The sequence below is a fragment of the Pseudonaja textilis genome, chromosome 5 (assembly GCF_049901715.1).
Source record: "Pseudonaja textilis isolate UNSWEBS1 chromosome 5, rPseTex1.2, whole genome shotgun sequence".
Classification (NCBI taxonomy): domain Eukaryota; kingdom Metazoa; phylum Chordata; class Lepidosauria; order Squamata; family Elapidae; genus Pseudonaja; species Pseudonaja textilis.
The window spans coordinates 32,075,221-32,102,055 of record NC_141994.1 but is presented as its reverse complement, the minus strand read 5'-3'; the positions used below and the strand labels follow the sequence as shown (position 1 = coordinate 32,102,055).

The 26,835-nt window shown below is 33.3% G+C and overlaps 1 protein-coding gene and 1 long non-coding RNA gene across 9 annotated transcripts in view; one reads left to right on the top strand and one right to left on the bottom strand.

Moving 5' to 3' along the window:
• Positions 1-15: 15 nt before the first annotated feature.
• On the top strand, positions 16-26,209 carry LOC148125587 (uncharacterized). Its single transcript, XR_015743977.1, has 3 exons — positions 16-190; positions 4,614-4,730; positions 26,078-26,209. It is a non-coding gene; the product is annotated as an uncharacterized LOC148125587 (long non-coding RNA).
• Positions 7,023-26,835, bottom strand: part of CPSF6 (cleavage and polyadenylation specific factor 6) — a 30,211-nt gene continuing 10,398 nt past the window's right edge. For 2 of the 8 annotated variants that reach the window (XM_026699719.2, XM_026699737.2), the window contains 7 exons: positions 26,152-26,325; positions 24,546-25,050; positions 22,613-22,705; positions 21,608-21,723; positions 18,722-18,875; positions 17,468-17,660; positions 7,023-7,438 (listed from right to left, as the gene is read on the bottom strand). In XM_026699719.2, coding sequence (XP_026555504.1) covers positions 17,471-17,660; positions 18,722-18,875; positions 21,608-21,723; positions 22,613-22,705; positions 24,546-25,050; positions 26,152-26,325 — 1,232 coding nt within the window. In that variant the 3' untranslated portion in view covers positions 7,023-7,438; positions 17,468-17,470. The remainder of the gene's footprint in view (positions 7,439-17,467; positions 17,661-18,721; positions 18,876-21,607; positions 21,724-22,612; positions 22,706-24,545; positions 25,051-26,151; positions 26,326-26,835) is intronic. The other 6 variants (XM_026699729.2, XM_087935589.1, XM_026699746.2 and 3 more) reach the window with 3 other exon arrangements.

The window sequence follows — 26,835 nt, the reverse complement described above, 5'->3', positions numbered from 1 at the left end:
AACGTAACGCACATTACAGGCGCCTTCCTATTTGCAGCAGGAAAACAGCGGGTTGGTTGTGTCACGTGACCTCCCGTCGCTTTAGTTTGGCGAACTTGAGATAAAAGTGAAAGCTGGAAAGAGAAAACAAGAGTCTATTCGTGTGTTGCAATCGTGCTGGTTGTAAAATGCTACATTTTGGAACGCAAATGTAAGATTATAAATTCAAGTTTGATCTACTGGCAGCTGTTGGAATGCTCCTCGGAAGTTTCTATAATCCACGTTAGCATACTATGAATTTCAGAATACGTACATGTCTATGTACCAAGCTCCTTTCCCCAAAAATGTTATCTACATTTAACACTAAGCACTAGCAATATTGTTGTAATGAAAATGGGCGTTGTCTTACCTGAACGCCATTTCTCCTTGTAGGCGACAGGTCAGGAGTGGGTTCCTCTTGTCCAAGCAGCTAGCACAAAAGCAACCCACTCCTGACCTGTCGCAGCCTTACGAGGGAGAGCCATCAGTTTAATAAGATCATAGAATAAGAGTTGGAAGGGACCTTAGAGGTCATTTAGTCTAACCGCCTGCTCGAACAGGAGTGTCTAGTCTAAATAAACTTCCTAAACCAATATATTAACGGTAAACATTTCAACTTATAAGGCTGGATTGTGGATTATTCCTTCAGCATTGTCTTTCCTCTAGAGTATCGTTAGAGGAATGGATATACAAGTCACGCTTTTAGTCTTTGGGATGCTTTTGTCACTTCTGCAATATACTGGTATTTCCACTTTCTCAATTAGAAACGGAAGTATTTGAGGTTCTATTGTTAAATGTTGTTAGTGTGCTCTTGTAAATGCATTTAATGTATTTTATTCCCTATGCTTTTTATAAAGCTAGAATTGAAAGGGGACATCAAAGAACTAACATGGTGTAGTCGTGGTTAAGGAAGGCATCAGTCTAGAAACTGAGAAATGAGTTCTAGCTCTGCCTTAGGCACAAATCCAGCTGGGTTATCTTGAGCTAGTCATTCTCTCAGCCATAGGAACGAGGCAATGGCAATCCACTTCTGAAATCTTGCCAATAAAACTGCAGAACGTACCCAGGCTGTTCTCAGGAACTGAGTTCATACACTGTATACTTATTACTATTGTTAGAGCTGACTTCACAAATCTACTTGTCTCCAAGAATGTTGCACTAATGGTCTTATAACACTATGCTAGTTTCAAATGAAAGATTGATATCCAACAAATAGAAAACATAAATTTTAGGATTATATGGAATTAATAGTGTTATCTTAATAATGGTAAAAGCTATTCCAAAATACCCATTATTTTAAAATACAAGTTGAATTTGACATCTAATCTTCTATGTATATGTGAGCTTCAGCTTGTCTTGCTAACTGTTGTTACCTTTAAACTTCACAAATTACAGGGACATGGTTAAAGTCCCCATGAAACATGTTCATGATTCTGCATTTAGTAATATCTGAATCTTTTGCCATTCTGTCATTTAATTTAAATTTCATCAGGATTCATCTGGAATGTAGCTCATTTTCTTTCTTCAAAAGACAGGATAGTAGCTGGAAATTAAGAACTAGCAGACTGAAAAATTTTAAGGGCATTGATAAAACCTCCTGTGGAAAAAAGAAATTGATCAAAACAGCTTTAAGAGAAATTTTATACTGAGAAGGAAGTTAAAATAATCAAGTATGAAAAGAAGACAACAAAATGGATTCCCCAAGGATATTTGATTAACTTCAGAACTGGAAATACTGTAAATCGATTATTTCATTATATAAATGTACACTGTACACAAGGATAAAAGGAGATATATTAAAGATTAGTGACATCAGTCACTTTGTTTATATGAATATGTGTACAGAGAACAGTAATTCATTGTGTGTTTACATAGCAACAATTGACAAAATGAAAGAAACATATTTTCTATTTTGTTTTTCACAAGGTATTTTATTCAGCTTGTTATTTTTCCTTTTTTCAGTAAGAACAGTTTACATTTAACTTTAAAAAACCCCATAGTTCCATGAAAAAAAGACAAAATAGACTTAAGCTTTTATTAAAATGTGCTTTATTTTTCCCCATAAAAGGAAACTTCTTTTGCAGCTTAAAAAAAAACCAAAAAAATACCAAATTCTTAACAGTCGCCTAAAGACTAAAAATAAAGGTAATTAAAATCACCAAATGATGAAACAGAAGTGAAATGAAATTTTAAAAGCCATTTCTACAGGCAGAGATTTGGTTTATAAAATTTCATATGGTTTGACATTATTCCCTCTTACCTTGTGAAGCCATTTAAGTTCCAAAAATTCAACCCATTCAAGATGTTCTTGAGCTGCCAGGTATTAGAAAGTCAAAAGAAGCTGGGTTGGTTACATATACCAAACAATTTAAAATCTTGGTGTACATGGTGCTTTTTACTTTCATGTAAACATTTGTACAATCTATGACATAATAAATTCCAGCCCCAGCCATGTAAAACTATCTAAAATAGTAGTTAGCTCCACAGGCACTAAAGAAATATAAAATGAAAGTTAAATTTCCCCATTTTTAAGGCAAGTATTTACAAGTAAATTCATAGAATCTCAATGATTCACAAAAAATAAGCTGTTATCTAAATCATGCCAAATCCATCAATAAGAAATGCAAGATCATAGTTGCTTGGCATTTAATTTCACTTTCAAGAAAAGCAATTATAAATTATTCTAGGAATCCAATTGAAAATAATTCCCTTCTCTGCTTCAAGTGTGCACCTGATGTGTATGTGAGAATAGATAGCATAAAGGAAGTTCTTCAAAAAGATACTTGGCTATTTTGGCTCTTTCCACCATCAGCAGTCACTTCCCAATAACCTGCCAATAAGGCAATTAGCTTTTGTCTGCCCACCCCTTTAGATAGAACACCCTACTCCAAATGCTGATTAATTCAACATTTTGTGGAAGGTTCTAAAATTTTTGCCTAACAAGATTCTCAATGATAAATGCTCAACTAAGTACAAGGAAAAATTGTCAGAGTTGCAAGAAAATTGTAAAATTGTCTAATCCCCAAAATTTAATACAATATAAAAAAGATGTCATTCTCCATGGAGAAAGCAGGGCTCTGCAGCACTTCAAATTCAAAAGTATACCCGTATAAGAGGAAAACTTATCATCACCTTGTATTGCTCCAAAATAGTTATACTCCATTCTCAACATCATGCTGCAGGTGTGTGAGTTCAGAAAAATACTTATTTAAGGTGTTGCAGGTAGGCATTACATTGGTCTCTCTGCATGATCTGAAGCACTATTTTGCTTCAAAATCCATACTGTAGCAGAGTTCCATGTTTTTATTGCATTTTTGGATCTCAGCAGAGTTGGACTAAAAAATGTATGAAAACAGAAACTACTGATATCCTACTGATATCCTATGGTCTTACAACATTCTTTCGTTTTGCCCCACTGCAGTCCCATGTGCTATTCCAGAGAATGTGTTCTCAAAAGTAGCTTTTTATTTGAAAGACTGTACCCCAAAAGCTTGAAATAATCTACATTACATTTGCAATTTGGATACTGTGGCATTATTTTTATTTAAACTAACAATTTACAACTGCAAAGAGAAAGCAATATTTGATGGAAATGAAAATGTATTAATAGTTTGCATAAGCATGTGTATGTTTTGCTGATAGCATAGTATGTACACATAAAGAAGGAGTATCAAAGTTTTATATAAAATATTTCTAACGTGCTTTTTAAAATACCTTGTTCTCAGATTAACTGTCTGGTTGTTAAATAAATCCCTACTACTTTTTCTTGCTCAGATTAAAATGTTATTTTCATTAACACAATTTTGCCTATTTCTCAGATTTTTAAAGATTGACAAACAGTTGAAGTATGCACATTTTACAGAGTATGTTTAATGCTTTTACATTAAAAGCTGCATTTTAAGGCTGTGAAATCTTACATCAAACAAGTAAACAATGTGAATAAGACCCTACATATAAAAATTAGTAGGAAGCTGAAGTTGGAGTGAGAATCTAACTGCTATCCAATATTGTATTTACAAAAGAGTTCTTAAAACTAAAGTCATTATATACATTTAAAACCTGCAGTTCATATTTGATAAAACTTGAACAACCAAATAATCCAGGAATAATAAAAAGCAGTCAAGCATACACACTCTCAAAACTAACCAGGATTTTCATTCTAAAATTCATTAGTAACATGCATTGCATTCCCACTGCAATATTTGCAAACAGACTGTTTGGACAGACACATGATAGCTAATGGGCAAGATTTTAAATAGGACAACAACAATTATAATTAGTATTAGATAGTAATAATACTATCTGCTTAATATGCAATTTGAAAACTTAATTCTAAAAACATATCCAGCTATATGTATTGTTAGCTGAATATATTGAGAGAAAAGCTATCCAATTAATAAATTCACTGTTCTGGCTTAAGTTTGAATTAGTTCAGAGTACCACCTGCTGCAACCATGCACATTAAGAAATGTGACAGTGACATTACAAGCAGATGCTGACATACCTAAGGACATTAATCAATTAATTTAGTTCTGTGTTTTCATTTTTATCGATAAAAACCATAAAATACCTATTCTTAATCTATGAATATCTAGATACAGAACATCAAGTACCTATTTGGACATTTTCGTATCAGAAACAGAATAAATGCAGAAATCCAAACAAACTTCAGTAGAAGCCTAGAAAATATCCAGAATTTTTGTTACTGTCTGGTGAGTATGCACAATAATATATCCTGAGTTTGCTCACAGACATATCACAACTGGAATGCCTTCATTTGTCTTAGTATCTTTGGAATTCTTTAAATGTTTATTGAAATTAATAATTCAGATTGGACAATTTTTACCCACAATTTACTACCACACATCAGAAACTTTCACGCTACATATATAAAAAGTTATCAAAAAACCCATTCATACTCTGATTTTTGGCAAATCCACTGCCAGCAATGGAAATCTTGAGAAGAAAACATAAAATAATCTATATACAGTAATAACACTACTTTTCAACTGTAAAAAGTTACACTAAAGTAAGTTATGATTTTAAATTATTTTCATTTTGGTGCTTGATACTTGAACTTGTCCAAATAAAATTTATCCATGATGCATATCTAACTTACCTGGCTGTTTCTTCAGCTTTTGGTTTTTCCAGTTTTTAGTCCAGATTCTTTGTGCACATTTTAGCTAATTAAAAATGCATTACTGCACTGGAATTCTTAGGGCTATCACAACAACCCTAAATAAACAAGCCATTCCAAGCATATGAGCAACTTCCCATTTTCTGATGATATACCTATTCAACACTGCACAAAGGAAACAACTCAAAACCTTAAGTATAACTTTTAAATAACAGTATACAGACCCAAACATCTTAATATTTTACTTCAATTAATTTTTACTTCTCATCTTCTACCTATTTACTTCTACCTATTTATTTATATGTATATACACACACTCACACACGCACGCACACAATGAAATTGGAGGCTAAATCAAAAGTAATATTAACATTTCCACATATTAATTAGGTAAATTGATCATAATAATATGCTTAACAGAAGCCAATGTCACATAAAAATGTGTTAGATCAAGAAAACAAACCAAGTATGAATCATAAGAATGTTCAATGTACAAAAACGATAAAGGCAGCCATTATAAAAATCTTTTCAGTGAACATTAACATATCCATACAACTCCAGTTATTAACAACTAAAAAATTAATTTGAAATAGACAAGTCTATACAGTAGGTTAAGTTGCACTGACTGAACTAAGCACATGATAAACTGACTTTTACAACAATGTAAACCAGTCATATTGGATAACCTTCAGAGAGATATTTTATTTCTACTCTGAGCAGAATTATGTATAGAACCAGTAGAGAAAGTTGAGTGCTTTCATGTGCAGCTAATAACGGTGGATACATATAGTATGCATATTTACTTAAATGCAATTCCACTTTCAAAGGGATTTACTTCCAGGTAAACTGAAACGAAGATCCAGATAATACCTTATTATGAATATAACTGAAACATACATATATTTTAATATGTATGCTTCATTTATCTTAAAAACTGTAGATGTGTCAAGGATGCTATTTAAAATTATTACTACACAATTATATTCATTAAAAACCCAAGACTGATCATGGTTTTTATCAAGTTATAATTGCAGAATATATATGATGTATTTAATTTCCTATCTCAGCAAATTTATAATCCAATTTATTGAAACTGATTAAATATTAAAAAAAATGATTTTCATTAATTCACAAACCAATTACAGTAAATTTTGGGGAAAATAAACATTTAAAATGTTGACAGCTTTGAAAGGAGAAATTAGGCAGGTGCAAGTAAGAATCTCAGAAGTCTGTTTTTATCAACAAACAACATATCGCTGAGCACGATTATAAATCCACTGTTGATTCTGGAGTACATCAGATTTACATTTGCTTATTGGGACAAACTACATTTTACTGTTTAAAGAAACTGCTGGAATTTTTATTTTTCATGTTTGGTTTTTTAGGGAATTCTTTTGTAACTATTTTTAGTTGACACAGTGGGTCTATGTATACGCTATCAGAGTATTTGGAAATAGGACATAACAAAAAAGTAAAGAATGACCATCATCTGAAAATGCCTAATCTTTTTTTTTAAAAATTGTAAATAAATATGGGGTATTTAGTTCTGTATATTGCAACAGAAGTCTTTAATTCAACTTAAGCCTAAATCTTCTCCAATGGAATTTCAATCTACAAGGATCAGAAACACTAATTTTTTGGTACACCTTTAGGCATGTTCAAAAACCATCTATGTAAAACTGGCTATAAACTAATAATGTGATTTCTATTCTAGTTTCATCATAAAGTTATCAAATACAATAAATTGATGCATTTGTAAAAAATATGCATTTTGTTAGAGACATTTAACACCATTAAATATTGCTGAACACAAGACGCTCCCTGAGGTGTAAACATCAAATAACTCGAACAGATTTACACATCAGCCCCATCAAACAGTTTATTACAACACTACATCTATTATAATCAAATTGTTGCGCTTTACAGACATTATCTTGAACATTTAAACAAGAACCAACTACTATAAAAACAAGCATTTACTTGACTTCTTTCCAATTGCCTGCACATTTTAATTGTCAAATATATATATAACCAGTAATAGTTGCAAAAAGCTATATGTTTTAAATCACACAGGTTCCTTCAAATAAAAACAGCTAAGCAACATAAAAAGTAAGAGAGCTACTGGTTACCATATATGCAGATTTGCTTTATTCAGATCTATTCCTGTTCAATTTATCCATGAATCCTTTACAGCTCTGTTCGATCACAAGAAGCAAACTGCTGGACAAGCCTCTTTCCACGAAGTTACATTTCTTTTCTGGCGAGGTGCTCCTCTTCCTTCAGCTGTAATGTGTTAAAATTTGTGATGTAGATTTTGCTAGATCCCACAGCAAGCAAAAATGGTGGTTTAACTATACGTACACAATTTACAAACATCAAATCTATTTCAGCATAAAAATAAAAAATGGAAATAACAAGAATTTGTTTGAAAACCTTCCAAATTGCAGGTTGATCATTTTAGAATCATATTACAGGAATATATAGATACCTAATTTTATAAAAAGTAAACATAAATAGGAATGTTTCTTCAGATCAACATTCAAAAAAGTGCACAGAGGATTATGTATCAGCCAACCCATTTTGTTACATTGTTTAACCATTTTAATTTTAAAAATGAAATTATGTGAACAGCTAAATAATACAACCGTTAAAAACAAATTAATCTGACAAATAAATTATAAACAGTTCCTTTAATCTATGTAGTAATTCATGCTTAAAAGTCACATAAACAGACAACTAGATAATATGTATATAAACTAAAAGAAATGTGGAAAAATGAGAGGAGCTTGGTTCACTTCTAAACACAGGTAGCACTCAAGTATGATTGACTCTCAGGTGCAGTAATGTATACTTCTAAGCAGCAATCACACAAGTTTTTGGTACTTTGAAAATATCAAAGTCAACTCAATAGCAAAATTACTAAAGACTTTACCACAGTTACATAACTCTGCTATGATTACATGCTATGATTATATTTTTGCTTTGGATACCAGGAGTAATTCTTTAAATTTGTACTAAAACCAATAGCTGTGACACAAATAACGCCCCCTTGAAAGACAATTAAAGGCTAACATTCTTGCTTTTCTTCAGGCAGTATCAGAAACTACTTTTAAAAGTTTACTTGGTTTAACAAAAAAAATGTGTCCTAACACCTGAATTCCAGAAGCAAAACACTCAAAATTTATACTTCATATCTTTATATTCTAGCTAATAAGCTTTTTAAAAGTTCCACACTTTTTAATAACAATGTTATTGTAGAATATTCTATATAAAATCTACATGTAAATACACAAACACTGCTTGGTAACTATTATAATTGATATTAAAAATGATAAAAATACATTAATATATACGTTTGTTCATTACTATCTCAAATGCTGGCAGGAAGCAAGCTCCTAAATATGTTTCCAGTCTTAAAGCAGAAATTTTAAATCTTACTGTAAAGTAAGTCACGCTGAATCCAGTGGAACATGGTTCCAAAAAAGACTGTGAGGATATAGCATAAAACATCAAAGCAATAATTTCAAAAAAAATCAGACAATTTAAATGATTTGCAAAAGTACATATTGATATATTTGTACGCAGATATCTAGATAAATAATTTCAGAACACAAAGCAATATGCAAATGCCATAAGGTCACTCTTACTACTGATACAGTTCAAATTAGAAAAATTAATTCAATTAATAAAAAATTCAGATGCTCTTTTATCACACAATGGGTTTTAAGCAAGTGAGAATTTAATTACTTTTTACTTTGAGTGTTAAATATTTGGATTTTTTTTGTTGCACATTAAAACCCTTTTAAAATTGGTTTTATTAACAAGGTGAATCAAAATGTGCAAATTGTGATTAAGTTATAATGCACAGATGGAATCTCAGTTTCAGAGGAACAAAATGACAACTGCAAGACTATTATAATTTATCATTCTGAATACAGTGTCCATTAAGTACCTAAAGAAATAAGCATGAAAAAACATAGCAATAACTATAATAAACTATTTCTAAAATACTATCTTCTTGGTAAACACATTTTTAGATTACAATAATAAACTTAAGCACAGATTCCAAGCTTCTAAGGTATTGTCAGATTCTATTCTAAAATATTTCAATATAAATAAATTAATGAATTTATACTAACATTATTTCCATTGGTAGGTAGCATTTTTTAAAAAGTTATACTAGCATGTTGTGGATTGGGAATACTGTAACACAAAATCAGACTAAAAGTCTGTTTCATATACTGGGAAATATTAAGTGATTAAAAATTTTTATAGGATCATTGCTATTTAGAGACTCAATATTTATATTAAAATTATTACAATGGTGGTATAGTTTTGATATTACCAATTTTCTTTCATAAAAAGAAATTATCTATTCCTTATATTAAATACATAATATGTTTTTATTGGCCAATTATTTCAGTTGAGATGGCTGCTGCAATATCTAAATGCAAGTCAAAAACCCAATAGTTTTCACAATTCAAAGGTTTTTCACTGTAGCTTCAGTAAATAGCAATTCAGTCCTTTTGAATAGTTCCTAAATAAAAATGTAAAGATAAGGCAGGCTTGGGAACTATGAAAGCGATTAGGCAACTTCTCATCCTCTCAATTACTCCCTTCTTTCATTCTTTAGAGCAATTTATTTCCCAGTCTAATAATCTCTTGTGATACCAAACCCAGGTAAATTACTTTTTCTTTATTTTTAAAAGAGCAGGCAGAATTTATGGACATTATGGAAGACAGATGCAGTGTCACAGAACACACAACCCCCAAAACCTGACCTTATTTTTACAACTGCAAGCCCATGACTCTTTAGTATATTGTAATTCCTCATATTCAGAGCCTGACCGCTCCACCTCAAAATTCTCAATGAGATTAACACCCATATTGTAACAAACACTTATTTTTCAAGCATACATGACACAACCATAGTTGCAAATCAATCTTCTATGAACTCGTTGGCTTGTTGTACTTTAATGGATTATGTATTTTAATGGATTAAGTATGTTAAAAATGTATACTTTATTTCCTTGCTAATTAAATAATTTGGCTTTTCGATTCCAAAGAGACTCTTAACATTAACATTTCAGCTAATGGGAAGGAAAATGTATTCCAACGAAAGTCCAATTATGTATGTCTGCTTTTTCTGTTCTTTTACTTTTACATACTATTAAGTATTATATAGTTGTATATTCAAAATGAAACTTGGGAGGGGGTATGTCTTACTTTGCTTTTACTTGAGTTAGAAAAAATATTTACTAGTTTTGCCTAGTATTTGTCTGTTTATACAGCTACATTACAAGAACTCAAGTTGAGTGACTCAATTCTGGCTAACTTAAATTATCTGCATCATCACAAGATTCCTTTGGTTTGGCCATTTCTCCCTTCATGCAAGAGATAAAGAAGCCAGGAAGCCACAATCTTTTTATCTTTAATCCAAGCTAGTTTCCATATCTTGTTGGCACTAAGTTTTTATAAAACAGTTTCCAGTTTGCATTAGTGGAAAGCAGTTTCCTGCTCATTTATGTGGCAGAACACAAAAGCAAAAGAGATACCATATTGATACATAGTTGTGTGGCTAGGATCTGATAACTGATAATGCAATCAGTCACAATTTCTCATAATTTCAAACTGTAATCATGACAAATTCCACTCAGTTCCCAAAAATAATCTTAAATTTTCACATATTTCTATATATTTTCACATTGAGATGTATGAGAAACTGGTAAAGCTAAAACTGCAGCAAATAAAATAGAACAATACTGTTGAATTCCTTTAAAAGTTCTCAAACCACAGTAAGCAAGAAATGCACTCCAATATATTCATTGAAAAATGAATTTCAACCCCATGATCTTTATCACTTCCAAAATTCATATAAGGAAAGCAGTTCAAACCAAATTTTGTTATGAATCTATTAGAAAAGAGTGATTGTATTCACAACCATAATTATGAGAAAATGAAAGAACTGGACTAGCATAAAAACCATAGCACAAATATAACAGCAAAATTACTAACATGCACAAAATTGCTATTTATTTTGCCAATATAGGTGCTCACAAAATAATTCTTAATAAAACAGGTAGATGATTAATTATATTTATAATCACATTTTTTTCAACCACCAGCACTAAAGAGTACCAGTAAAATAAACATAAGAAAAAAAAGACATAAAATATACAATCACTTGGAATAAGAATTTCAGTTACAAATATCGTCTTTTAGATTTAAAATAATGCTTTCTAGCAAAGATTTTAAACAAAAATTTGGATTATAAAAGGGAGAAACATAGTTGTTGCCAACTATCTACTCTCTCTATACATTTCACTGATTTTAAAACAAATTAGCATTGCCTCTTAAAACAGGAGTAACAGTATTGATTAGTCTGGCATGAATATAGGTATTTAATACATCTGCCTAATCCATTTAATATTACACTTTACAGGGTCATGAACAGGACGTGACCGACTTAAATTCTAAATATAGTCTCAGTCATCTGATATGCATTTGGTACATAATTATTATGATCTTGTATCTTTATTTATATAAAGTTTATGCAAAATAGACAAGGGATGAAGTATACAATCATTATGCTTGGACACAAGCGTTGATTCTATTCTGTTAGGTTCTATTTTATTATGTGCAATGCCTGTACATAAAATGCTGAGCAGATGGGGGGAATGTTTCCACTTTTCATTAGGTACTGTAGCCTACCCCATCTGGTGCAGTGTGCATATGCTAGATTATAATTTCCATCATCTTCAGACAGTATAATCATTTCCTGTACCAACTGGAAAATGCAAACAGTAATCCAACATATCTGGAAGTCACTAGATGGTGAAAACTACACTGAATGTGCAAATACAAATATTCCTCCCAAGAATGAAACATTAGATTTTTTCTTCACAAAAAAAGACAAGACAATTTTAAGAACATGCTTTGTAATAAAACAAAGAAAGAAGCCACACTTTAAATTTTACATAAATCTGACCAAGAATTATGTGCATTCAAACTATGGTACTTTTAAATTACAATGAGGTTTGCTTATAGTGGTTTGAGAACAGAGATACATTTATTGTCAAATGAAGCTCAAATCTATCAATGCTAGGTTGATTCATTCTCTTTTTAATCAAGAACAAATCACCGTAAGCAAGTAAGTAAAAACACCAAATTGAAAACTTTCGAAATATGTTAGTTAAAAATCTTGTTTGTAATGTATATAACATGTGCCAGACTTAAGAAAATTTTTAATTTCCTGCATTTTTAAATGCTTATTCATGACAAAGCATAAAATTAAGCTCATCACATGAGATAATCTACAATTTTCCTGCCTGAAGCAATTTTAGATATTATGATTATTATTTCTATGCAATTATGTGGCTTTTAAATATGGGTATCATCCAACACAAATATGATGATCTGTTGGTTGTTTGCACATGAATTTCTGGGTTTTGTAGTAAGTACAAGAAAAGATACACATCTGAAATACTTACAATTTTCTTGTACTTTTATGACAATTTACAAAAGACATAACAAAAATACAGAAATTTATGAAAATGTCCAAAATAATCCAGCAGCCAGAAGAACATTGTCAAGGCACATTTTAAAAAATGTAATTAAACACATTTGAACCAGGTGAAAATCCATTTTGGGATCATTCAATCATTAACCCCCAAACAAGATTGGAAAGTTACATCTGATTTCAGAGGAACTACATAAATACAAGTAATTCCTAGGGCTGTAGTAAATGTGGGTGATTATCACCTTAACATTCAGTTATAGGAAGAAAGAGAAAACAAATTTTGGCACTTTCAGAAACTCTTGTTCAAAGGTGAGTGGTAGAGTTCTTGCAGTGTATGACTGCAAGATATAGGGGTTTCATCTTACTCATAAAAACTGAGTAGGAAAAATCTGTACAAACTTCAGAAGACCACATAGTAGTGAAGTTTTGTGAAGTCATTAAAGAAGAGCTTGTGCAAACCTGATTTCCTCAGGATCTGAGGATGATATCTTGCACAGTGTTTTTCCACCTAAGTCAGAAATATTTTTTCTCTTATGGGATGAAAAAGCTTTTGACACCAACCCAATATGACTAATTAACCTATTTATATTTGGAAAACATTATACACGTGTGTGCGTTCAATATCCTTCAAGTTTTAGGTTTGTACTAAAAATTCATTAAACTGACAGAAAATCATGTCACTATGTTACAGGTACATCTAGTTATATTACTAATTACCAGATGACACATCCAGAATGTAAGATTATGTACTGCTGATACATACAGCATCTGGTTTAATTAAAAACAAAGATGTAGGAGAAAATTGGGATTTAAAATTGTATCATTTATCCTTCAATATACTCTTTGGATAATCTATATTTTTAGGTGGACAACATGTCAATGTAGATGGAAAGTATCAGTTAACACAAATACTGTGTAATTTAAAGTGTGAGACGAACGTTTGGCTGGTTGTTCTATAATCAACACAGAAAATAACTTTGTTACCTTAACCATCTTCCTTTATATATAAAAAAATCTGGTACCCTCAAATAACATACATGGTATAATTACAATTCAGAACTGATAATGCATCTTTTTTAAAAAAAGGGTTTTATTTCAGAAAAACCAAATATAACTTTCAGAACCGGAGTTTTATGATTGATACACAGAACTCTGTATCACTCCTTGAGGCAGACATCTCATTCTATCTCACAATGGCAAGTGCTACTTATTTTCATATAACAAAATGTAGCTACTTTCATGTAAGTTTCCCAGTATCTTTCAAAACCTCAAATTCAAGTCTCCATTCAAATTCCTCCTAAGAACTATAATGTGAAAACTTAAAACATTGTATTTTATGGTTAGATTGCAAATTACATGGTAATATATTTCATATTTTAGGAATTTATTTTAGGTATAAATTACATAGTATTATTTCAAATTAAAAAATTTAGAAGATTATTCCAAGCATTAGGGCAAATCATATTGCTTTATATTATTTGATTAATACTTAAATTCATAGAATTTGAACTTATTGTACTGAAATTAGGTAACTGAAAGACTGTGTAAACTGGAACACATGTAAACAATGAAATTTGAAGGACATAAAAGCAAATAATAATTTCAGGCAAAATTCCTCCAGTTTGAATTACATGTGCAAGGATCACTCTATAGTCTATTCAAAATGTTTAATAAACTAACAACAAAGGCCAAATTATCATATTTATATGTAAAACCCCTTTTATTGTTTACTGTTATTTCACATTGGCCAGAAGCCAGTGGGAGTTTTACTTCATTCCACTTATCACCAATAAAGTGTTTTGAATGGGATGGCGATAGCTGAGCAAGAAAAAGAAGTTCAAAACCATGTTGGGCAAATGTAAAAGAACAGACAGAACTTTCTAGGCTTTTAACATCAAGTCTTTCATACAAAACAACTAGTGTGTATTTAATGTTCTTTAACTGATATATCAACATAATTATATTTTTTTAAAACATATATCTCATTTTTAATTAAAGGATATTACTTTTTCAGGCACTGTTTAAATTAGTAGGATATTCACATGGGCAGATTAGCAGGATATTAGCTATTAACTGTGACTGCTAATTGTATTACTAAGTTCCTGAAATGTTCTTCCTCAAAAATTTATTTACATTTATTAAGAGGTCCTTTTACACTTTGACCCAAACAGAAATCATGTGGCCTTCCAGATGCTGACAGAATACAACTTCCACAATAATATATCATTCCCTCTGGAATTTGGGGATAAGTTTCTCTAAAATAAGAATTTTCTTTTCTTCCCATCACTGGTAGATTACAGATTTTAACAGTTAAACATGCATAAAGGGCAACAGCTGTTATATTTATAAATTGAATAGCAAAACTATAATAATTCTGTACGAAAAACTCAACTTATATTTGTATAATTACTGGAAGTAGACACTGCAGTAAGATAATAAAATACCCAACTAATGGCCCTGAAATCTTCCCTCAGCACATATAAAATACCCACCCCCATATTGGCCCGTGCATCATTTAGTAAAATTCTAAGCATTGATAAATAAAGCTGTACTGTACTGCTGTACAGCAAATTCCAAGAACTTTTAGACTTGCAAGAAGTACTACAAATGTAAGTATTTTGGATTGAAAGTCTACCTTGTGCACAAATGTTTCCATAACATTTTTTGAATGAAATAAAAAATATGTAGGGTTAACAAGTGAGGAAAGAGGCTTAATGAATGTCAGGTGTAAGGGAACCTGGACTGCTTTAAAAATACTGTAAACGTTAATTCTTACTTGCAAATAACAAACATTTGTAAACATCTTACAAAAGAAACAGATCCTGCAAATAAAATTAAGTAAGAAGAGCATGCAGGTCAATAATAAATATTAAATACCATCTACTCAGAAAAAATTAAGATGATCAATAGTAAGAAAATCTAATATATTTTCACTTTGTATTGAGTGTGCTAATTATTCTTGAAAAAAATCATGAATTCCATGTGACAAATGTAAAAAAGTTTGAAACTCAAAATGATACCCATTATATAACGTGAAACAAACATGTTCATTATTCTCTACTTATGAAACAGATACCAAATAGCTATTCCTATAGTAGTAAACCGTCTTTATTAGATAACTGAAAAAACCTTGGAACCAAGAATGTCAATTGCTATACAATAAAAAAGGAATGTAATGATTCTCTAATGAGAAACTTCAAATAATTTTTGACCATTATTAGCATGTTCAAATAAATGTTCACACTTTTTTTTAAAAAAAAGGCAATAAACTGATGCAACTAAAATTTTAAAGGAATGATAATGACTTTTAAATGACCAGAGTCCTGGTGATGCAGTGGTTGCAATGCAGTATTGCAGGCAAACTCTGCCCACAGCCTGGAGTTCGATCCTGATGGGGGTCAAGATTGACTCATCCATCCATCCTTCCAATGACCCAGATTGTTGGGAGCAATATGCTGATATTGTAAACTGCTCAGAGAGTGCTGTAAAAGCACTATGGAACAGTATATAAACTTAACTGCTATTGCTATTAAAAGAAAGTGATACCCAAAAAAGTAGCTCACTATCACCTAATTTACTGGAATTAAAATATAAGACAGTATCAACCTTTGGAAACCAAATATTAAGCTACTCTAAATGTCACATTGCTGACTATATCCTATGCTACTTTTTAAAAAACCAAAACTATGAATAATATTAAAGACAACTATGTATTTTCTTGCTGTGGAAAAAAAACATGCAAGGTTTATCAAGAGCGGGGGGGAAAAACCAAAAAACAAGTTGTCAAAAAAAAAAAGAAAGAAAGAAAAAGCAACCCTTATGATTACATACATGAAACTGTATTAATACATTCAGCTAGAATCTTATTACTCTACAGACTATAAAGAGGTCTATTAAAAATAAGAAATTTATGTTGACTACATCTCTTACTGAATAGAAGAATCAGGAATTCTATTCAAAGTTCTATGAATAATCAATATTACAAATATATAACTGCTTTTCAGAATTTCTAATGTGTAGAAAATACTGCATTAATCAATATTTATTTTTAGTTTAATCCACATTTATATAGGGTAGTCAAACAGAACTTGAAAGAAACAGAAATATAAGTTCTAAAAATTTTCAACTTCTACAACTTTACTTCTACTAGCTATGATTTTTTTTAAATAGTTAAGGTCTAATGCCTAATGGTCTAATTGTCTAATGTCTAATGGTCTAATGTCTAAGGTCTAATGCTCAAATCTATGAATGAACCCAGTGATTTCAAAGCAATGTGTTCAAATTGTTAAGAAGAGCTAGGTCAGCCTTCAAGCATAGCAGCCACTGACTCTAATAGCTGTTGCTTCTTGAATCTTTTAGTTTCAACTTTGGCTTCCTAAACAAAAACTTTATAAAAACAATTTTACAAATCTGTGGTTAAGAAGACAGACTATTTTAATACTGGCTTCTTAAATCCTAAAGAAAAACCCATGTTGCTCTCCTTTTCTGCAGATATGCATAGACAGGGCATACAATAATAGGACCAACTGGATGCTACAGATCTGAATTAGCTATTTGGCAATTAACTGATAAGACAACAAAAACCACATATCACATCCAAAAAGAAATGCATGCAATTAGCAAAGGAGGGAAAGGGAAGGGATAGTTGGAGAGACCACTCTCATACTTACCTGACCATATCTTCCAATTAACAATGTGCTCAGTACAGCATACTGCTACACAATTCAAGAATATATATTTATTACATTATTTCAAGATTAATAAATTCATAATCCAGGAACAAATCTGCCCACCTCTTAACGATGACGATATTCTCGTTCTCTATCACGCTCTCTATCACGGTCTCTATCACGGTCACGATGCCTCTCACGTTCACGGCTTCTTTCCCGGTAATAATCATCATGGCGATCTCTGCTACGAGATTTATGGCGGCGGCTTTTCTCCCTTGATCTACTATGGTCTCTCTCCCTTGACCGTTCACGTCTTCTAAAAAAAATTACTTCCTTAATTCTCTAAAATCAATTTACATATTTTGTAATAATCTAAAATTTCTTAGTCTTGAATAAGAAGAAACTAGTCTGAGTACAACAACTTATGATGAATGTGTTTTGGTAGTCCTATTTTACTAAGTAATAGAAGGAATTATTGTTACTAAGGTGATGAAAAGGCAAAATAGATTTTTGTAGAACTAATTACAAATATGCAAAATGTTCTAGGCACAAAAGCTCGATGCATTAAAGAGCTAGTTTTGGACTAACCATGCCTGAACCAAAACATGCTTCTTTGAATGTTTTGGTCCATCCACAAATGAAGCAGGGTTATTTTGCTCCATGCATAGGAATGAAACAGGATTTTTGCAGGCCAGTGGATCATTGGCAACAGCTGAAAGACAGGAGGATAGGGGAAATGGTAGGATGACAGGAGATGGGCCAGTGGTACATGAAGTGTCGGATGCTGAGAAGCGAGAGAAGGGCAGTGTACACTGGCCTTGTCTTATTTGCTCAACCATATTTTATCTCACCCCAAAATCTGCAAAGTATTACATATTTTTTTAATTCTACTGAAGTATGGCTGAAATAAAACAGTTTAGTAGACCTCAAGAACACAATGTTTGGTCCAAATTTGGAAACAGTATTTTTCCTATCTCATGTATACTCTTGGCATTGATGTTGAAAATACAGCGTATTTCTTTTTAATGTATTCATTTCAGAGCTAGCTACCATTTCAAAAATGTTTTCCTGCTTCCAAGTCTAAAATCCCATCATTTTAGTTCCATTTGTTTGTAGAATAATTTTATGTATATGTTTGTAGAATAACACATGTATATGTTTCTATGTGTGTAAAAAGTGGTTTAAATAGGATTGCTATACCACTGAATAGAAATTTGAAAATTTGAATAGAAAATGAAATTTCAAATTTTATATGTATTTTCCTAACCAAAAAATTGAATGTGTAAAGATAAAAAGGGATCCAAGAATCATACATTTATTACATAACTCTTCTTGTTCTATGAAATTTCAGTCAAGATTTTTAAACAGAAGGTTTACCTTGATCCAGAACCGTAAGACTTTGATTCAATCCCATGAAGACAATCTTGCAGAGAGCTAATAAGTACTTTGCAGCGATCATCTGCAGATACTTTGGACTGTTTAATTAATGAAATTGCAGTCACCAAGGTTTCTATAGCACTTCCATATTCCGCTGGAAAATAAGAATTTGGTGAATAGATATGTTTGCTTATTGTAAAAATCTCTATAGTTCAAATATTTTCTATTCCTCCTCAAAAATGTACTAAAACTAAAATCATTTATTAAAGCTAATAAACCTATTCTTGGCTTATGCCACTTTAGATTATATTCTAGAACTTAAAATGAATGAGTAGGACTGAATCATAAGATTTAAGACCACCATTTAAAAAAATATAATTAAATACTAGAGGAAAAGAATCCACTCTAGTATTCCTACCAACACAAATAGTCTCTGTATAAAATCATTTTTAGAAAAACATGCTATCATAGTTGCTCTGTGAATCCACTCCTCCTCCCACTTCCAGAATGGAGCAACTCGCCTTGGCCAACTTCCCACAGCCAATTCTCTGCAGGACAAGTCACCAGGGCTAACTCGCCATGGGCCAATTCAACAATTCAATTTAATTAAAAAAATATTTTAAATGTTGTCATTCATATTCATTTTGTCCCTCCTTTTGCATCCTTTCTTTAATTATTCTATTCCACCATTTTTTCCATAGTAGTGTAACTCTTGTCCCACTGAAAGCTGTCCCGCAGCTAGTTGGCTGTGGTAAGTTGGCCGTGTGATTTGACCCAGCAAGTTGTCCTATATCCCCCTACTATCTGATATACAATACACAGATTTATTTATTCATCATTTGTACAAACAATAATTTAATAATGTTGTAAGTAACATTATTAGACATCTGTACCATAGTACTGTTCCAAATAATTCAGTAGATTGGGGAGCTGATAATACCTGCAATTTTTGAATTATAGTTTGGTTTACAGATATAAACTATACATGAACAATAAAACTATAGTATACCTATCCTTTCTTGAAACCTGTGTAAAATTTTTTCCACATGTATATTGCTAAGAAGTATACAATTTTGTTGCTGTTTTATTTTTTTCCTTTTAATTATTGCTTTCTTTTATTCTGTTTTATTAAATAAAAAAGCAAAATGTTTAAAAATCCAAAAACTATTTTGTATTTAAAAGTTAAAAGAATTTATGATGCCAAGGACTAATAAAGCTTTAAAATCAGGCAAAAATAATGAAAAATACTGTATGCTAAATGCTTTCTGAAAGGATAGCATTAGGCAGAGCTGAAACACTAATAGAGGGGCAAAAGGTCAAGTGTATGGTATAGACCAGGGGCCTGCAACCTTAAACACTCAGAGCCATTTGGTCGTTTCTCACTGAAAACACTGGGAGCCACAAAACCTGGGTGGGCGTGGCCAACTCGTCACTCACTACCAGTCACATGCCCCCCCCAGCCACGCCTACCCAGGTTTTGTGGCTCCCAGTATTTTCTTTTCTCTGGGAAACAGGTATTTCTCTCTCTCTCTCTCTCTCTCTCTCTGTGTGTGTGTGTGTGTGTGTGTGTATATGCCTCACTCTTTCTCTCATCTCTTTCTCACCTTTCTTTCTCTCTCTCATCTTTCTCTCATCTCTCTCCCTTTCATCTTCCTCATCTCCCTCTCATCTCGCCCTCTTCCTCATCTCCCTCTCTCCCTATTTCTCATCTCTCTCGTCTGTTTTTCTCTCATTTCTTTTTCTCTCTCTCTCATCTTTCTCTCTCATCTCTCCTCTCTCTCTCTCTCTCTCTCTCTCGTTTGTGTGTATGTATGTGTGTTCCCTCTTTGACCATTTCCAAAAACAGGTGAAAGTTGTTTTTTTTTGTTTCTGCTGATGTTGTTCTTTCTTCTTCTTTGGGTGCTTATGATTTAAATCAGGAGTCATTTCAGGTTCCCAGATAAATGAAGCTCTTTCATCCCTCTGCTTTGGCTTCCTGTAGGCTGAACCTACCAATGGCTGGCCCCATCCCTCCCCTCCCCTGAAAAAGTAATGGTAATGGTGGTAGATGGAGACTCGCTCCATATTCCAGAGCAGAAGTGAAGCCTCTTCTTCCAGCCCTTGTTGATGCTGCATGCACCTCAGCCACTTGGGGAGATGCACAACTTTCTCTCCACCCCGAGACACTGGCCTGGCCCGGATGTAGCCGATGCTCTGTGTCATAATGGGCTCCAGGAGGAGGAGGGGACACTGTTTCCCCCGTTGTGAAGTGCGCTAAATTTAAGTGTGCTGTGCAAGGCACTGCAAGAGCAGCGAGCAGGCCATGGAGGTGGTAAGAGCAGTGGCATCACTGCTTGGGGGGGAAAGAAAGTCATGCGTCTCCCCAAGTGGCCGAGGTGCACGCACTACCAACAACGGCCTAAAGAGGCAAGTAGAGGGGCACTTCAATCCCACTCTGGAATATGGAACGAGTCTCTATCCACCGTCGCCCTTACTTTCTCAGGGCAGGTGAGGAGTGACTGGGAGGGGAGGGCAAGGAGCAGGGCCAGCCAGTGATGGGATAGGGAGCTGCAGTAGAGGGCCTAAAGAGCCGCATGCAGCTCTGGAGCCATGGGTTGCCAACATCCGGTGTAGACGTATACTTTTTTTGTGCTTCAGAAAAAAAGCCCCACTTCCTTGCCCTTGGAAGTTATATAGAAGAAAATAAAGCCACAAAAATTACCTTTCCAGAAGAAATGTCCCAATTCACATAGGAGGAACTAGTCCTTTAGATAAGCATAGCAATAAGCAATAAATATCCTTATAATACATTGATCAGAAAGCTTTACTCCCTATATTATTTCCAGTTCATCTCTTGCTTACATGTAAATACAAATTATAGAAAAGTCATAAATTAAATATACTGACCAGCACTTGCGTCTGATACAGCTCTTGAAATGGCACTGCTAGAGATAGCCCTATTTCTATTCATAATTTCTTCAAATTCTGCTTCACTTAATGGTGTCCTTGCAGCATCTATTTCTCTGCAAACAGACACAATTTCATTTTTATTTACTCCCAGTAGCACAATTATTACAGTAATTTTAGTATGGAATTATAAGCAAAACACATAAAGGAAAGCTTTTTCTTTGCAATACAAAACCTGCAAGCTAGAGAGAAAAAAGTATACTATCATAAAAGCAACAAATCTGATATATTTATGCAGTGTTTTCCACCTTCAGAAAACTTCAGATGCTTACAAAACTTCTGTCAATCAATGTATGATAATTCAGGTACAAAACCAAAGTTGCCCCAATCAACAAGTATGGCCTCAATACATATGCTTATTTTTTATAAGGAACAATGAGTAAATTGTGCCAAGAATTAAAAATATTCTATGTTCTGTAATGATATAGTACACATAAGCAAGGTAATGTGATGGCTATACACTTGGCTAATTACTTAATTGCCTAAAATTGGAGATAGAAAATGTTAACTTATTCTGCTAGTGCCCTTTTGAACTTTGTGACATCTGTCAATCTCTGTCTTAAACAAGATCTGAAGACTGACAACATGAACAGAGTGCCCTTTTTCCTTCTAGAGACACTCTGCTGTGCCCAAGATGTAATTAATTAACCTGTTTTCTCCTCCCCTCAGCTTGTAACAAATACAAATCAAAATCACGTAATTTCACTGAGACACTTAGAAAGGAGATCATGCCTTGTGTGATGTTAGACTATATGTTCTTCATATTCCTTCCAAGCATTGTAAATTATATGGCTTAAATTGCTTTTGAGAAATGTTTCTTGCAAATGTTAGTTCTTCTGGTAGAAAGAAAATGCAGAATAAGCAATTCTATCCTCTTAAGAGCAAGAAGTGGATCAAGATCCTACAGCTGATTTAGCATAAGAGGAAATGTCTAAAAATTCATACCTCCCTGCGTTTTGAGTATTATTTTTCGTTTGTCTCCAATACAATGGCATATGTAATTGTTCTCTTATGGACATGTTATTTCCAGTGAAACGCCTATGATATATAATTGACAATTTAAATATAATTATGGATTGTAGTTGAGATCATCATGAAAATATTGGTCATTATGTGCAGAGGTTCTACTTCTCCTTTCACCACCCTCAGCCCTCCTTTGCTTATTAAATTCTCTATATAAAAATATAAATTTATTGAGTTCTTTGCATATTCTTTCAAGCAATTATGCATAATGCTTTAACTTTATAAAAATAAGCTTTCTTACATTTTATATTTTAAATTTTTAGATGTTAATTCCACAAATAAATTAATACTACTGGACTCAATGTTTCAGAAAAAAAACTATGATACTTATTTAACAAATCTTCACGCCCACAAAGCCTCACAACATGCAAAAAAAATTATGTATCACAATCTACAAAATTTTGAGAGGTGCTATAACATTAACATAATATAAATACCATCAAAAAATAAATATAAAGAAACACCATAAGCCTACAGCATGTTTTAAAATGAAGCTAGAAAATAAATAAGTGGATGTTAAAAACTGAAATATGGAGTGATGAAGCAGTCATGTGAAGTCACTATAGATATTCATAAGCTGAATATTGAAAAGGTACTGCTCAAATACACTGCAATATGCCTGATGTCATCCTTTATTTTGTAATTGGTGTTTCCTCATAGATTCTGCCATCTGAAAAGATTCTCAGACTCTATTACAATGCCTGGTTGTTCTAGACAATAGATATTGCAAATGAAGATTTCTATATACAGGTAAAGCAGACTGAAAAGAAAAACATGCCAAAGTAAGACAATCCACAAAGGTTTTATTAGAGGACGCTCTCGAATTCTGACTACTTAGTAGAGCTTTGTTGTATTTTGAATCTGAAAGGAAAAAGTGCTTTTGTATACCTAAGTGTACTCTTATAGTATTTGCAATAACTCCATAAACACAGATACTTTTTTTTCCTCAGGACTGCATGTTTGCTCTCTGCAACTGCAGAGCTATCTGTATCCACACAGGGTCCAAAACAACTTTATTCCTTCAAACCAGCCAAACTCTATCGCTTAAACTTTAAGACAGTAGATACTTGAACTTATTATAGGTTATCATGACACCGAGAGAACTCTGTCTGTCAGAATATGAATTTTAACATTCCAGAGCAGATGGGTATCTATGTATAAGAGGCAGAAGAAAGCAAAAGCCATGTCTATTGTCCAAACAGAAGCATCTCCTTGCATAAGGGTTAGCTGTTTTTGTGAGTAAAGGACTCATTAAAGGAAGGATATTTAAAGTTAAAAGCAAATCTACAGAAGGCAAGAGATGTAGTATGATATCTCATTAAAATAATATTCAGAATACATTCTTTAAAAGGCTTACATATAATACATAAAGGACAAAAACAAACAAATATGTAAATGAATGGAAGATAAAAAATCTAAGTAGCATTTTTAATCAACTGTTTCGTACACTGCTTTGGTAGGCAGGTATCACAACACTCCTGGGAAGCAAATAGTAACAAAGAGGAACAGTGACTATTCAGCTAAAATATGGGTGAGCTCTACATACACTTTTTTGCAATTATGAGCCTCAAATTTCTTTTAGCAGTTCTCCCTGGTGAAATGTATTTTCTTTTTGTATCACTTTCTAATGAAAAATGACAGATATTCCCCACTGCAGAGAATTCTAGAACTCTTTTCAGCAGAACATTAGAATCCCAAAGTCATAAAATACTCAGAGGGAGGTTAAAATTAAGAAAATACTGTTTTAATGACATCAGATACTGAATATCCCTTGTCCCAAATGAGAGAATACTATCCAAATGGGCTCTAGAATTCCCTTGTCAATAAATGTTATAAATGCAAAAGGCATACTCACCTGCCTGGTGGCCCATAATCACCTCTGTCATATGGTGGAGGTCGGCCATATGGGTCTGAAGGGGGTGGACCACGACTGTCTGATGTAGGTATGCCACTGTTGGCTGGTGGGGGGAAGAAAGCTGGATTCACGTGTGGGGCAGGAGGGGGAGCACCTGGTGGTGGCCCAGGTAAGTGAGGAGGAGGAGCCAGTGTAAGGGGTGGTCCTAAAGGACCAGGTGGACGAGGAGGGAAAGGACCTGGAGGTGGAGGAGGACCTTGCTGTGGGGGTGGAGGACCTGGTGGAGGACCATAGCCTGGAACTGGGGGTGGAGGACCAGGCGGAAGTGGACCCAATGGAGGTTGGCCAAACGGTTGTCCTGGAAACAGAACTGGAGGAGGGGGACGGTCACCACGATTAGGAGGACCAGTTAGTGGAGGAGGCAGAACCTGGCCAGGTGGAGGAGGACCTGGTGGGCCTGGTGGACCCGGAGGACCTAGAGGTGGACGTGGAGGAGTCTGTCCAGCTAAAGAGGGAGGGAAAAATGTCTATTATTAATATTCTACTGCCCATGTTTTCTCCAAACACATAAAAAATTTGCAATAAAATCCAAATAGATGTCAGATTCTAATTCTCCCCTTTCTAGGCAAAGGAAGGATAAAGACTGAAATAAAAATAACAGTAATCATATTAGGTAAAGGTTCCCCTCGCACATATGTGCTAGTCATTTCCGGCTCTAGGGGGTGGGGGGTACTCATCTCCGTTACAAAGCTGAAGAGCCAGCTCTGTCTGAAGACGTCTCTGTGGTCATGTGGCTGGCATGACTAAATGCCGAAGACACACGGAATGCTGTTACCTTCCCACTGAAGTGGTCCCTATGTTTCTACTTGCATTTTTACATGCTTTCGAATGGCTAGGTTGGAGAAGCTGGGACAAGTAACAGGAGCTCACTCTGTTATGCGGTGCTAGGGATTCGAACTGCCAAACGGATGACCTTTCTGATCGACAAGCTCATTAATGTCATCTATTTGCAATTTGTTTCCTTCAAAAGAATTATTCAAAGCAGTTTTCTTCCTCTTATCTCTTTTATTTAAAAGGCTCTCAGTTTGAGTATTGACTCAGAAGGGAAGTATCAACAGCAGAACACCAGAAAAAGTATACCATCAAAGTAAATAAAAATGAAAATGACCAAATATGGAAGAAACCTTATAAATAAAGCTACCATACCATACTACTGAGTCTTGCTGGGAATTAGGTGAAATATAAATTTAATAAATTATACTGTTATTCATTTTATTTTACAGAATTTAGGAAAGCTTTTAGCAGCCAACTTTAAAAGGAGTTTCATTCTATTCTAAACTGACTACTGTTTCAAAGGAAAAAAGCAGAATGCCTGTATTTTAATAGAAGAGAAACAATTAGTTTACAGTACAGCAACAAAAATTAAAATATTTTACATTTTTGTTCCTATTTATTGCAAAACTGTTTTATACTTGTCTTAGTTCAATATATAATACTTCAATATTTGATTCTGCACTATTCCTAAATTTCAGGAACAAAATAAAAAGCCTCAAGGCTCCTACCTCTGCAGGACAACAAAACTGCAAAATAGCAAGAAATACTTTACCTGGAAAAGGTGGAGGGGGCCCTCCGGGTCCAGCTGGTCCCGGAAATCTGTCCCCTCCAGGAAGGGCACCTGGAAAACGGCCCCGCCCTCTGTTACTTGGAGGAAAAGTTGCTCGTGAACTGCCTCCCGGTGGACCAGCTTTTCCTTCACCAGACATCTGGCCAGATTGTGTAGCTGCAGTTAATGAAATAAAGTCTCTGAAGTGTACTATAGAATTAATAAGACTTTTAAACTGGTTTATTCTATGTCAATTATAGTTTTCCTTGGCAATTCTGTTTTACAGGCAACATGGTCTTAGAGTTTTGTTCTGTATGTTTTTCTTGAAGAAAATTGAACAAAGAAATTTTTACTAAGAAAAAAAGAATTTGCCATTCTCTTAGGGTTTTTTTTTCTATTTACTAAAGTTTAAGATCTTAAAATACTTTTAAGGCTAGAATTCAAGTTAAAGGTAGTCTTCGACTTATAACCACAATTGAGCTTAACATTTCTGTTGCTAAGCGAAACATTTGTTAAGTGAATTTTGCCCCATTTTATGACCTTTTCTTGCCACAGTTGTTAAGTGAATCCACTGCAGTTCAGTTAATAATATGGTTGTTAAGTGAACCTGGACTTGCCATTTGCTTGTCAGGTTGCAAAAGGTGTTCACATGACCCCAGTCATAAATATGAGTCAACTGCCAGGCAT